Consider the following 15131-nt stretch of genomic DNA (forward strand, 5'->3'; position numbering starts at 1 on the left):
GTAACATTTCTGTAAGCGGAAGTTACGACTCTTGAATCTAAGGCTAAAACCTTTAACAATGGACAATCACACAGCAACTGAATTTTGGCAACAGAAGCAGGTTTTAAGAATCTAGGCTAGATGCTGATTTAAAATACTTTTTAACCGTTATAACTTACACTATGAGATGAAATAATAAACTCAAATATTATGTATTCTTCAAGTTATTAAAACCTAAAACAATAATATATGTTATATAAACTTGTAACAGCTCCTCTTTCCCCTTAGAAGGCTTGCGACAAATGTTTATGTGCGTGTGCAAAAGAATGTGTGTTGCCTTACCAGTACACTGCTGTGGCTGTGCTGATTAAATTTGAATAGCAATGTGTAGTGCTGCCTGCTGCCACTCCTCGGGTGAGAAGGTGCGAACAACTATACAATTGGAAACCAACATCCTCATCCACTCCTACTCGGTAACTAAGTCTTCATAAAAATATATTGAACTAGAGAGGATGTAGTACACAAGAAGAGGCAATACCCTACAACCATCAGTTCTACAGCTTTGGTTTTAAGATGTTAATTCTAGCTAGCTCTCAAAAAAGAACATGCAATTTAAAATGTCTACAACATTATATTTTGCACGTTAATATATTGTAAAAGTAATTCTCTTCATCACTAGCTTCTAGCAGTCCAATATCTAGGAAGTCTAGTACAGTATAGGCACTTGCACACCAAGCACTCTGCCACACACAAGTAAAGCAGGCACAGCGTAGGCAATAAAATTACCAAATGCATAGTTAAAATAACAAAATACCATGGCAACTGGTAATTGCAAAAAATACAACATCTGAAAACGGACCGCAAGAAATACAAACATATATCAGTTCCAAAACCCTTTACAAAAATTTAAAACTACGGACTTGTAAAAGTTATCCTGAGTAGACTAGTGTCATCATAGGACCTAAGGCTTACCTGAGCTACATGACTTAACCAGTGACCTAAGGCTACTACTACCTGAGCTACATAACTCAAACAGCATGGTCCATGGTGTTAGAGGCACTACCTGGATTATTCAAAGTTCTAAAATCTTCATAGTAACAACAATGCAAATAGCAAATAAATATTATCACAGATGAGCTGACTACAGGAATAGCCTTTGGTCCTAGGCTAGCAGAACGGTGGATTTATTTTTGGTGGCTGAAAATCTGCCTTGGCCGACCTTATTCTGGAGCTCCGTCTCAAAAGCTTTCTTAGCGAAGGAGTCCTTGCCATACCTCTTACGCATTTCCTCTCTCATCAGCTGAGAGTTGGCAGCCATAGAACGAATCTGTAGATGGAGACAGGAGCTAACTTTACAGCGAGCAAGTAACTTACAAGTAAATCAGATCTATAGTGACGGACAAAATAGTTGGGACGCAATTGTCTAATAGGCTAATTCAGATCACATATGTTGTCTCCCATCGAGGTACCATGAATATTTATATGTCTATGGAATGCTTGAAAAAATGGCAATAAAAATGATAGCAATAAAAACAGTGGTAATGAAAAAATAATGAATCCAACTAATCAAGTTTCAAAAATATTTTTTAATCTCCTAATTAGTGATCAACTTTCATTGTAACTAAGATTTCAAGAGAGAGCCGAAGTCGCTTGCTGAAGGACTAGCCCATCAAACACTGAAACTGATTTTCTTACAATCGATGACCGATTTCAGGGCCACCATATTACATAGAGTTGTTCAAACCTCTAAAAAATGAGCATTTGGGAGTTCCAATCAGAGTAACTTTTATTAAAAATATGACAATTGGTAATACTTATACATATGCTCCCTTGCATGGTGTCTAACTTCATCATAATACGATAAAATCAAACTCATTAGGTAATTAACAGAATATGGAATCAGAATACATAAAATTTTGGGAATCTCTCCGCAAAAACTTGAACATTATCCAAGTACAAATATGAAACGCCATGCATTGCCGATTGTGTGTCTTAACTATTTTGGCCGACAATGTATAGCATAATAATAACGGATAGGAGCAGGTAAATTCACACCTCACAAACCTCACCATGCTGCGGACTGTATCCTAGTAAAACCGCAAGCAAAAATCAAACATGTGGTACATAGGTTACTGAGCGCAAACCTATTCAGCGCAAACAGAATTAGCCAGCAAACGCAGACAATACCAAAGGTTTAAAAAATGACTCTGGACTTAATGTCAGTGTCATCAAAAACCTGGAAAACAACAGTGCTTGTACTAAAACGTCACAAGATGACTTCTGATTCAACAATTTACTATGTTGAGAAGATCATACCTTGTTCACCACCTGTCCTTTACGATTCTCAACTATCTTCATCTTTGTATCCTTGTACATGATGGCATCCTTTTGGTCTCTGCGATTCATCTCTGCCTCTTTTTGCAGCCTTAAATCATGCCCATCACCAATTATAATAAATGCTACGCTGATTTGAACCAATGAGTAAAGGCTGGTTCACACTATATGGCCGTGCGTCGACGTTTTGCTTTCGGCGTTCATCGTCGATTACGGATACGTCGGGAAAGTTCGCAGCTGTCAAACTTTCCCGACGTTTCGCCGAGCATCGACAACCGCCGGTACGTTGGGAACCATTTTGGCGAAGGTAATTCGCGATCGCTGATAGCGCAATTTATTTATTTCTGTTTATGATAGTCGCTGTGGGACTAGTATTTGATTCAACCGCGCGCAAATCAAAGAGGTTTCTTTGCGAAAAATTAACAAGGAAAATGAGAACACTGCATTGTGCAGCATTTGCTGATGCAAACGCGGATGAGTGTGATAGTGTGAACATTGCTATCATCGACGATTGCCGAAGTATTGTGGCATCAATGCCGAAATACGGCGATATAGTGTGTGAACCAGCCTTTAGGGAGCTTTTCCGAGTTCTCCTATTTGACGAATGAGATTATGGCAAGAGACAAAAAAGCTCTCGTTATTTGCTATAAAATGGACAAATATGCATAAGTGAACTACTGCATGAAGCAAGAAGCCCATCGTCACAATAAAGGAGGGACCACCCACGTCACAGTGAAGGAAACTGTAATGAGATAAAGAAGGACCTTGTCATATGACAAAGATAGACCCAAATATTAATATAACAACTTAGGATGCTGTCAATCGACAGAGAAGATTGTTGCCAATCGACAGAGAAGATTGCTGCCAATCGACAGAGAAGATTGTTGCCAATCGACAGAGAAGATTACTGCTAATCGACAGAGAAGATTACTGCCAATCGACAGAGAAGATTGCTGCCAATCGATAGAGAAGATTGTTGCCAATCGACAGAGAAGATTACTGCTAATCGACAGAGAAGATTGCTACCAATCGACAGAGAAAATTGCGGCCAATCGACAAAGAAGCACCGTCTTGTGACGGTGAAGGGCCGGATGACAGAGGAGCATGTCGAATAATAGATAAAGACTCTGTTGCAAGTCATAGAAAGAGGCTGCCATGTGACAGAGAAGGTCACTGTCAACTGTCAGGAAACGACACCGCCATTTGAAAGAGGAAGACCTTATCAAGTACGTATGTGTGGGTTTTATTTCATCGATTAGTTAAAAATATTTGAAAAAATGAAAGCTCAAATTTTCACACAAGTAAGATATGATGAGGCTCACATACGCAGAAGCACTGCAGCTAGTTGAGGCACTGAGCCTAGAGAAGATAGCATTAAACATTTCATTAAAATTAGAAAGGTAGGCTGATCTTGGCTAATTTAGATTTAGTAAGTGGCTCTTAACATCCGTTTTAAAGTTACCAAGTATTGACATTGAAAAAGTAACTAAGGAAAATCTGGTTAAGTCACAAATATGAACCCTGATAGGTAATGAAGATGCGCATGATCCGAAGTCACAGGCAGTAGGCCTCTATAAACAGTACACATTTCTTTCTAAACACGACAAATATATACAAACATGTGATACCCTAATAAAATTATTAAATGCAGCCTCATACAGGATTATCCTATTTGGTGCCAGATTACTGTCAGATTGCCTTAAATTAAACGACCCTAATGAAAATAAAGATACCTTAATAAATTTAGTGGTTTGGTTTGCGTCAACTTATCCCGTTATTACCTAATAAGAAAACAGCTGAGAGTTGCTGGACAAGGATGTAGCCTTCATGATATAATCTTGACAATGTATTCCCGTGAATGTTGATGAGTAGCACCACGTTGCTTAATCAAGGCTATTTTTGTATTCCAATCCCCCTACCACCTATGTGAGTAGCTGGTAAATCACGATTAATGCTCTTTCTAAGAAACTTTGGACCATTTTGTTAAAAGAATATTTTAACAAAAATAACTTTACAATCAACACACCGTAGCGCAATACAGAAGAGCTACTAAGAAAATGTGAGAGTGATACACAAATTTCTCTAGCAAAGTCAAATTTAGCATGCTGTCAATACTTCTTGTGAAATGTGAGACACAAATAATCGTAGAACCAGTCTTTGCATTTTAGACAAGCTGTGTAATGGTTGGCAAGTAGCCAATTCTTAACAACCAAGTGTGATCAATCCGAACAAAAATAAGCAGAAAAAGCAGCCTATTTTATCTGGAGATTAATTATCTTGGTTGTTACCAGGCTATCTCAGTGTTGCACTGAGGCTAGACTGCTACTACAATATTGTAACATCGATGTGACAGCCTAGCTACACACACTGGAAAATTACGACCTTGAGTAGCCAATGAATTGGTAATACGTCGGCAAGGCGTTGTTGATGCTTCGTTTTGAAATGTGTTGGTTTAGGTCAGTAGAGATAAAACCGGAGGATCTGTGATTGGCTGAAATAGTTAATGTTCCTTTCCGATGCATTCATAATTGTCTTTCTAACAACGATGACAACAAGGCTTCACACAAGGATATTTTTACTTGCAACTTATATGTGAAAGTGGCTAGTATAAATCGGAACTGTTTACTACAAAACATTTCAGGTAATAAATTTGCTAATTAAATATAAAATATTTTTCTCCATAGTTTAATCATTGTCATGAACATGAAAAATTTTGTACGCAGCTATTTTTATCTGTAATGTTCAAAATGGGGCAATAGTAATAGCCGCAGAAACACTATTGATATCATAAGCGGTTGATGATCTATAATACAGATATCTTAACAATACCTAAATACTGGAACTTGAACCTCAAACAAGGACGCCATGGCCATCACACGAGTGAGGTCAATTCTCATTGGTCAATCTATTTGTAACACGACGCATCGTTTAGTAGCTGTGTAGTTGTCTGTAGCCAGGCCTTTATACTGGTGTTACACTGGTGTTACACTGGTGTTATGCTTGCATTATGCTTCTGGTGCACTTATTATTTTTGTCTCTGCTGTTTACTCGAATTCACTCCTACAGCGAGTGAAGAGAGGATTACTCCTGCTTGGCTTTTCCAAAAAATAAAAGCAACCGACAGCTTTACTACTAATTAGAATGCTTCAATTTTTTTTTGTTCAACGAGAAATTTATAAATACACTGTAAGATCAAGTTGACATGTAGTTCCCTCACCAACTTTGCATTTCAGCCTCTCATAATATGAGGATATATTTATGAGTCACATACATGTAGGTGTGTTTTGTACCATTCCGTGAACTATCTGGTGGGCTTGCTACATCTCACTCAAAAGGAAGACTGGCAGATGAAACAACTAGCAGGCAAAATAATAAGCAGACAGAGGGACCCGCAAGCAAACTAGCTAATAGACGACAGGCTAGCAGACAAAGGTACACAAATTGAAAACCTCACAGTAAATGGAAGGCCTAGTAGATAAAGGACTAGCAAATAAAAGGGATATTAGATGAGAGGGCTATCAGACAACGGACTAGCAAATAAAAGGGATATTAGATGAGAGGGCTATCTGACAACGACTAGCAAATAAAAGGGATATTAGATGAGAGGGCTATCAGACGAAAAGACTAGCAAATAAAAGGGATATTAGATGAGAGGGCTATCAGACGAAAGGAATAGCAAATAAAAGGGATATTAGATGAGAGGACTGAAAGATGAAAAGGCCTACTAATGAAACAGCTCACATAGAAGGTTTCACAGGCTAATCAAAAGAATAGCTTCAAGCAAAAGACGCCTTTGAAATGTAAAAGACTCACAGATATCAGGTTAGCAGATGAAAGGGGCAGGGAAGCAAAAGTTAGTAAACTAAAAAACTAGCAAATAGAAAAGATAATGAATAGCGGGGCTAGTAGATGAAAGAGCTACGGCAAATGTTTACTATAATCAGAGCCGTTTTTATATGTCCATACGTTTGAAGGTTGGGGCAAAAACGATTGCATCATATAGAAATCGAACTTTCAGCTTGGTAGACCGACACTCTAGCAACTGCACCAATCAACTGCCGACTAGCATTCCACAATAATCTATATAAATAAGTCTCAAAGTTTGTGTGTCCTTCGGTTTGTCCGGGTATACTTGTTAAAATATTGGAACGTAGAATCTGTATCGCAGAAGATTTCACCTCGGAACCTTTCGTTCGCCATGCAAACGCCTTACCAATTAAGCTACACAAAATTGATATATTCATATTTATATAAGTCGCTATGTGGGTGAAAATACGCTACCGCTTTCCATTACGGCGCAACGTATTTTATGCTTGCTATCATGGCTCTTATTAGTGAGCTTACTCAAATTAGCCATTGGCAGTGTGCCAGGCTAATGGCAAGTAGCAGGCAACTACATTATCTCTCACTGTTTATAAGCTGATTTTTAATGCCAGTGCAACGCTGGGAATTCCGCTAGTTGTACATATATTCACATCTGGCTATCTTTTAGATAGCCAGATGACTGCTAGACTGACACTAGACTGCCAGGATACTAGTGCACATAAAATATACTTGCATATAGACAACTATGAATGAAACACGTTGGATCAACGAGAAGGAGATAACCACAGGCGCTATTAAAAGTCCTCTCTCACTATATCAAGAACAGCAAATAAACATGAACACTTATCAATGTCGCCATACCAGAGTAGCACATTTGCTCAACTGATGAGTGAACCAAATCTGAACAGGATGGGAGAAAAATAAGAGTTAATGCCATTCTACAGAATAGGTTACCTGCTGTAGCATCTCTCTTGATTCACCTCCCGATCTTCTCTGTCCACTTGAGCTTTCAATGCTTTCATCTCTATAACCTGAGAGGCAGTCAGCTTGGCCTTCGACTCCAGCTAAAAAGTAATAAAAATAAATGCTAACAATATGCTCAATCAGTCTTCCGAGATGCTTAGGATCTAACAGGTTGTTGTGGTGAAAGCTTTTTGTAAGGAGTGTGATTTGATGTTTCAATTCCTCTATGGCTACTGCCTTAGGCAGCTCATGCTCTCGACCAGTAGGATAAAGTAGAAAAAAGATAGCCCAAGTACATTCACGGCAATAACTGATAGGAACTATGTTACCAGACGGCGACGAGCTGCGAGAGATCTCTGCCACTGATCCATTTCCTCCTCTTTTTCTAGATTGTTCCTCCGCACTCTCTCCGCCCTACGCTGTCTCTCCTTCCTATAAGAGATATTATTATAACTAAATAAATGCTTGAAGTCATAGCTATCAGCTCATTTTATCATGATGACCTACAAATCCAGTTTATGGATTATTGACAAACGTGATGACTTTATCTGCTTTTTAGGGCCTCAGACCAACCCATTTCTCATCAACCTACTTTCAAGGTATCAAGGCAACTTTACAGGTCAATGGTCTGATTTACATATCCTGTCACCCTAAGCAGCACAATCTTGCTTTTATCTGGACTACAAATTTATTATGGGAAGGCCAATTCAAGCTCAATGAAAAAGACATACAAATTGTCGTTCTCCGACTCAAAATATAACGGCTAGCATAGAACTATAAATTCTCAGAGATGAAAAACTTGATTCATTTAGTTATGCAACTTGCTGATTATGTAATCATATGGCTCATACCATCTTAGTATATCACAGTTATAAAGAAAGCGTGGAAAAACCAAACAATTTCAAGAAACAAAATATTCCATTAGTAGTCACACTTCTTTCTCCAATCAATATATCGTGATACATGTATATTCAGCAATCACTCAGTTTTGTGAACCTCAGCTGCCAGACAAATTTTTCAAATTTCATCACAGATTTTTTAAAACTTTTCACAAAAAAATTCAAAATTGAGAAAATAAGGTGCAAAAATGACTTGAGTTCTAGAACAAGGTAAAAAATTACATTAGAACATCGGTTATCAACATGGAGAGTCTGAACAATTCATAATTTACCTCTCCTCTTCAATTCACTGGCCAGCATTCCCCTTTCTCTGTATGTAAAAATGCTTGCCAAAAAGCACCACTTGAAATACTCACGCATTCTCGTGTAAGACATGTTCTCTCACTCTGCTTATACGTGATTGGTTGAGAGTTGATCGCACCTCCTTGCTGCTAATAGAATCTTTAAGGTCTTGACTGTATCTATTACAGACACGATGCAACTCATTCAACCTTTTCCTGTGCCTCTGCAACTCTGCCTCATTATGTCTTTGCTTTTTCTAGAAATTTCCGTTCGCAACACGATCAGCATTGAGGGAGGTAAAATAGTTCAGTCAGTTTTTTATGCAATAAGCAATCAGGTTTTGTAATGAATAAAGAATGATCTTCTTCAAATGACTCAGCTTTGCAGGTTCCATCCATAAAATTGACACAGCTTCTGCCATATAAAGTTATTTTTGCAAATGTCTTATCTAATCTTTGCTATCACCAAGCAAACTAATATGTTGAAGTACATTGTAAATCATGAACACGTAACCTCTATTTTTAGCATAAACAGCAATTTTATTCGCATAATGTTGCATAACTATGCTAAGCCAATTTATAGTAATTACAAAAACAGAGGACAATTCCAATGAGGCCTAAAACAAGCCTACCGATTTAGCCTGATAATACTGGGTATCCTTCTTAAGGAGGGCACGGCTCTCTTGCCTCTCAGACTTTCCTCTTTCTCTACTTAACTGTCGCTCTCGCTGCTCCTCAAATTCTTTGAGTAATCGTTCTTGCTCGACCTTTCGCTCCCGCAGACGACGCTTTCTTGCGACATTGTCTAGATCCTGTAAATGATTGGCATATGGCCGAGTCCTCAAAGTGATACAAGTCACCAGAGCAGTATAAGAAACTAAAATGATATGAGTCACCATAGTGACTTGAGTCATCAGAGTCATACAAGTCACCTAAGATATACAAGTTAATAAAGTCATACAAGTCACTAAAGACATACAAGTCACTGAAGTCATACAAGTCACTAGAGTCATACAAGTCACCACAGACATACGAGTCACTAGAGTCATACAAGTCACTAGAAGGGTCCTCAAAGTTGTATAAGCCAGTAGAACCACTTGCATTTTTGTTGGTAGTATGAGTCCTAGTATCAGTGTATTAACTTGCAGTCATACCTTACTATACTGCTGCTGGTCAGCTGATCTTTTCCACTTAGCATCCTTCTTTTGAGACCTACTGAGCATGCTCATTCGCAACTCTTCCTCATCTCTTGCTGTCCTCTCCCGCAACTCTGCCTGTTGTCTCTCTGATTCAGCTACAAGTGAGGGTTGATTCTTTTGACTTGTCAGTCACATGATTGTAACTACTCATCATATGTATAATATATATATATAGTAATTTTAATAGTTCTAGCTGTATATAAGTAACCAAAACTGGTGCTAACATTTTATCTGAAGATTGCTCTTACCAAGCAAGAAACTAATAGTAAAAAAGTGTTTTATCTAAAGTTATAGTCTGTTTTATTGATTTTAACTTGCTCTGATTTTATCATTGAGCACTCTGCTCGGATCTTACGCTTTTACTTATGTATATATATATAGTATATATATATATAGTATATATGTCATACATCTGATATAGATACTATATATATATATATCGTATCTATATCAGATGTATGAGGAACAAGTTCATACAAAAAACTATACATTTTGTAACAGAAGAAGTAAGCGCAAATACATTCTTTCTTACTGTCGGTACACCTATATTTGATGCCAACATATACTGAACATGTTTTGCTTGAGCATTGCAAAAACAGCTATGATTCAAGAGGAAGACCTAGAGGCATAGTACACAACTAGAGAGATATTAGCTCATCACTCAGTGGCAAGACTTGTACAAACATGACCAAAAGAAATAGCTACTAGTTGGTTATTACTAGTTTATAGTGACATGAGTCTAAATTCACTACTAAATACAAATTCACAATGAGTGACAATGTTGTAAATGAATTTTAGTTTTCAAACAGAGACTCCCAGGTTATTTAGCACACCACTGTAACTAAGTGTTTAGCTGACCCAAACAGAGCTTCGCATACGGTAAGACAAATTAATAAACTGTAGCCTGTGTTACTCTTATTCGCACTTACCGATCCTCTCAGCCAAAAGTTGCCTCCTCCGATGTTCGGCAATGTCCTTGTCTCTTTGTAGGCGAAGCTTTTGCTCCTCCCACTCCATCTGTGCCAATGATCTGTTTACTTCTTGTTCTTCCTCCCCTTGGTTCTTTCTGTACAAAGCCTCTAAGATCCTCTCATCCTGCCCGCGATATGTCAATAGAGGAACTGCATGTATTCAAAGCCAACTACAGTCAAACTTCTATTTACATGCTTTAATATATGACTACAGTCAAACCTTTACATATGACTACAGTCAGACCTTTACATATGACTTAAGTCAAACCTTTACATATGACTTAAGTCAAACCTTTACATTGGACTACAGTCAAACTTTTACATTGGACTACAGTCAAACCTTAACATATGACTACAGTCAAACCTTAACATTTGACTACAGTCGGACCTTAACATATGACTACAGTCAAACCTTAACATATGACTACAGTCAAACCTTAACATTTGACTACAGTCAGACCTTAACATATGACTACGGTCAAACCTTTACATATGACTACAGTCAAATCTTTACATATGACTACAGTCAAACCTTCAGAAATGAATTTTCCAAAATATTGTATAGAAAACTTTAGCAAATCTTCAACTCTGTACATGGAGCAGCTTGAAGCTAATCAAAACAACAGCTTTGTAAATTAATATCTAATAGCCTACCTTTAAAAGATGATCAAAATTTCTTTAAATGTAAAAAATATCAAAATAAAAGAAATATCCGAAGTGAGTTAATTTAAACTTGACCTAGTTTAAGATAGAGTGAACCATCTTGCATATTCTTATCACCGTGTCCACCTTTCAACCTCTGTATCACCGAGCTTACACTTTCATTTACATCGCATCTTTCTATGAGGTAGAACAGAAAAACCCTGGTTTTTACTGACTACTAATTTAATTCTTCAAATATAATTTTGTTTTATACATTTAGTTTAACTTTTGCATAATTTAAACTTTGCATGTTTTGATACTAGAGATATATACATGTACTCCTAGTATTCTTTAAAGAATTATCGAAGATGTTTTTACTCTGAAACAAATTGAATGAATTATTATGCATTCTTATATGAGTTGCAGTACGAGTTGACAGTCACACTTTCATTAACTGAAAATGAATAGCTGTCCTCAATTTTACCGTATAATTTGATGTTTAGGCATAACATAGTTATAATATTATGTTCAATTACCTGAAGGATTCGTTAATGAGGTATTAGAGGTTTGTCAACTTTGGAACAGATTGGAAGAATTACAGTGTATTCTTAGGGAAACATTCGTTCCAAAATACAACGGATTTAACATACAAAGCCAATCTCTGAATGAATCGACTCCATATGTGAAGGATTGGAACTATCAGTATGGCTACTAACAAGGGTTACCAATAGCTTATACTGATAACTCAGTTGAAAAATAAATTGATCTCCATGATCGACAAAAAATTTACTATTACTGAATATCGACTACCACTGAATATCGACTACCCGATCAAGAATGAAAAGCTTTCCTGAGCAAATCAGCTACACAGAAGTTACCTTCGGAGTTATGCGCCCTGACAAACCGCTGCTCCTCAGAGCTTTGCCTGACTGAGTTCTTCTCCTTTCGGAAGACGCGCGCATGTCTGATGACCGCCATTTTGAAAGATCAGAGAGGCATAAACTCTTGCTCAAGTCGTCTGCTAGGTCATCATAACTTTGCTCAGCTCTCCTGCACACAAAACAATCAATGAACGAGCAGTACAATAGTCTTCGTAGGAAATATAATTCACTAGACTTCTATGATGTGCTGAATGGCTGATGCAACAAGTATTTTGAGCTCAGTGAAATGTCATGAGTGACCTGCGAGGATTGATGTCTGAAGAACTAGTGTTTTACGAAAAACAAAGATCTTGTTATTGTTGTGACTAATAACGTTTAAAAAAACAAGTTTATTTTGAATGCAAGCTGAATCAACACAATCAGAGTGTTTAATCCAAACACTCTGACCCTTCAAAATGAGTAACTGTGTCAAAGTGAGTAACTGTGTCAAAGTGAGTAACTGTGTCAAAGTGAACAACTGTGTCACAGTAAGTAACTGTGTCAAAGTGAGTAACTGTGTCCAAGTGAGTAGCTGTGCCAAAATGAGTAACTGTGTCAAAGTAAATAACTGTGTCAAAGTGAATAACTGTGTCACAGTAAGTAACTGTGTCAAAGTGAGTAACTGTGTCAAAGTGAGTAACTGTGTCAAAGTGAGTAACTGTGTCAAAGTGAGTAACTGTGCCAAAGTGAGTAACTGTAGCAAAGTGAATAACTGTGTCAAAATGAATTACTGTGTCAAAGTAAGTAATTGTCAAAGTGAATAACTGTGTCACAGTAAGTAACTGTGTCAAAGTGAGTAACTGTGTCAAAGTGAATAACTGTGTCACAGTAAGTAACTGTGTCACAATAAGTAACTGTGTCAAAGTGAGTAACTGTGTCAAAGTGAGTAACTGTGTCAAAGTGGGTAACTGTGTCAAAGTGAGTAACTGTGTCAAAGTGAGTAACTGTGTCAAAGTGAGTAACTGTGTCGAAGTGAGTAACTGTGTCAAAGTGAGTAACTGTAGCAAAGTGAATAACTGTGTCAAAATGAATTATCATGTCAAAGTAAGTAACTGTGTCAAAGTGAGTACCTGTCAAAGTGAGTAACTGTCTCAAAGTAAGTAACTGTGTCAAAGTGAATAACTGTGTCAAAGTGAATAACTCTGTTACAGTAAGTAACTGTGTCAATGTGAGTAACTGTGTCAAAGTGAGTAACTGTAGCAAAGTGAATAACCGTGTCAAAATGAATTACCGTGTCAAAGTAGGTAACTGTGTCAAAGTGAGTAACTGTCAAAGTGAGTAACTGTCTCAAAGTAAGTAACAGCGTCAAAGTGAGTAACTGTGTCAAAGTGAGTAACTGTGTCAAAATAAGTAACTGTGTCAAAGTGAAAAATTGTATCAAAGCTATCTGCTTAAAACCTATAAGCAGACGCTATGCATTCACAAATAAGGATTCTGAACAGAGAAGTTGAAGAAGTACAATTAAGGAGAAGAGGATGCCTAAAATCCTCTCTTGTTTATTTTCTAAATCTAGGCGTAAGAGGGCAGAAAAACTGACAAGCCTTTTAAAGATGCACTTTCACAAAACTTTAGTAGATTTTATCATAAAGTGCCGGTATTTTTCTATCATTTGCGATTGTTTTTGATGTTTGAGGTAGTCTGACTGAATGTTTGAAGATTAAAATCGATCAAACCTGATCGCGATTAAAATACTCAGATCAAGTGCAAGTGCGATTATGATGTCTATAATCAAACAGACAACCGACAGAATAGAGATAACTGATATCAACTATCACAAAAATAACAACTAATGACGTCTTTTCGCACGTATTTTTTTCTGAGAATTCTTAACGTGAGGAAGTTTTGTCGACTTTAATCTTGAACCATCCAGACAATCAGATCAACTCAAACATTAAAAACAATCGTAAAAGATAGAAAACTTCCAAAGCTTTTTGATAAAATTTACTAAAATGTTGAGGAAGTTCATCTTTAATAGTGCGTATCTAAGCAGTAGCCTCTTCTAGACCAACTTATGGCCTCTGTATAAAACAATAACAAGAGTAGGGATTCTCTCTTTGGCACATTTCAACTACGCTTTATCATTAGTAAAAAGGACAAGATGACTCACTCGAAGGCAATATAACCAATCCAAAGATAATTTATTTATCTCCCAGAATAAGACTCCTACGACAGAAAAACCTCTTGAGGCCTTAGCTTAGAAAGTGAGCTTTATAGAGGTGGTAGCATCGACCTATGATAGGCAAGGGATATCGTGTCAATTCTTTCATTCTTCTTTCTTACTTTCAAGACATACATGCTGATGCATTCTTGACAATGCTATGAGCTCACGCCTCTTTAGTTATACAAATATTGACTGTCTATTGCCAATTTACAACATTTTGGCAGATTGATCGGCCAATGAATATGCAATTTTGAGTGTAAATTAGCCAATGAAATTACTTCAAGGTCTTTAATTATGTTTATTATGAATGAGAAAAGTTTTCGTGATGATACATTTATAATTTTTCACAATTTTTCAAAATGCAAAAAGTGTACTTGCTGTCAATTGAACGCCAGAAACTAGCTTGTGAGCCACCCTTTACAATGAAAGAACTTCCGCTAATCCTGTTTGCAGAGATCTAGAATTTGCTAAGCGCCCTCCGTATCAAGAGAGCAGGTCTACAGGTGACTAGCAGATAATAATTAAAGTCCACTGAACAAACCTTGGGGGAGTTTCCCAGGCCCTCCGTCCGCCACTGCTGCTTCGATGAGACCTCCTAAAATATTCAGACATGAGTGAGTTCATATACATGGCAGCGCCGAGTACTGCTCTCAAACTGCTGCCTCTAAACCTTTGATAGTTATCAGCACTTAATGTCAATACAAAAGATTCATTGGAGATATTTATTTTTGAATCAATCCTCATGAATAACAGTTGCGAGCAAACACAATGGACTATATGAGGCCAGCGGGTATCGGACAAGCCGTTGTGCTGTGATTGACATGCAGGGAGATAATAAATTCATTCTTAAAATCCGTGTACTGAAGAAACAATGAGTGAAGATATGAGAACTGACCACATGTCAATCACCTGCGATTGTTGTCGATTCGATGATGATAATTACTGCTTTTTAAACAT

General features: G+C 37.3%; 1 protein-coding gene across 1 annotated transcript in view; it reads right to left on the reverse strand.

The window, feature by feature from the left end:
* Positions 1-622: 622 nt before the first annotated feature.
* Positions 623-15131, reverse strand: part of LOC137391259 (coiled-coil domain-containing protein 177-like) — a 30146-nt gene continuing 15637 nt past the window's right edge. The window contains exons 6-15 of the mRNA XM_068077674.1: positions 14716-14769; positions 11972-12143; positions 10410-10575; positions 9436-9575; positions 8914-9093; positions 8357-8538; positions 7431-7533; positions 7093-7202; positions 2296-2404; positions 623-1306 (exon numbers count right to left, since the gene is read on the reverse strand). Of these exons, the coding sequence (XP_067933775.1) occupies positions 1142-1306; positions 2296-2404; positions 7093-7202; positions 7431-7533; positions 8357-8538; positions 8914-9093; positions 9436-9575; positions 10410-10575; positions 11972-12143; positions 14716-14769 (1381 nt within the window). The 3' untranslated portion in view covers positions 623-1141. The remainder of the gene's footprint in view (positions 1307-2295; positions 2405-7092; positions 7203-7430; positions 7534-8356; positions 8539-8913; positions 9094-9435; positions 9576-10409; positions 10576-11971; positions 12144-14715; positions 14770-15131) is intronic.

The sequence above is a fragment of the Watersipora subatra genome, chromosome 3 (genome assembly GCF_963576615.1).
Source record: "Watersipora subatra chromosome 3, tzWatSuba1.1, whole genome shotgun sequence".
Classification (NCBI taxonomy): Eukaryota; Metazoa; Bryozoa; class Gymnolaemata; order Cheilostomatida; family Watersiporidae; genus Watersipora; species Watersipora subatra.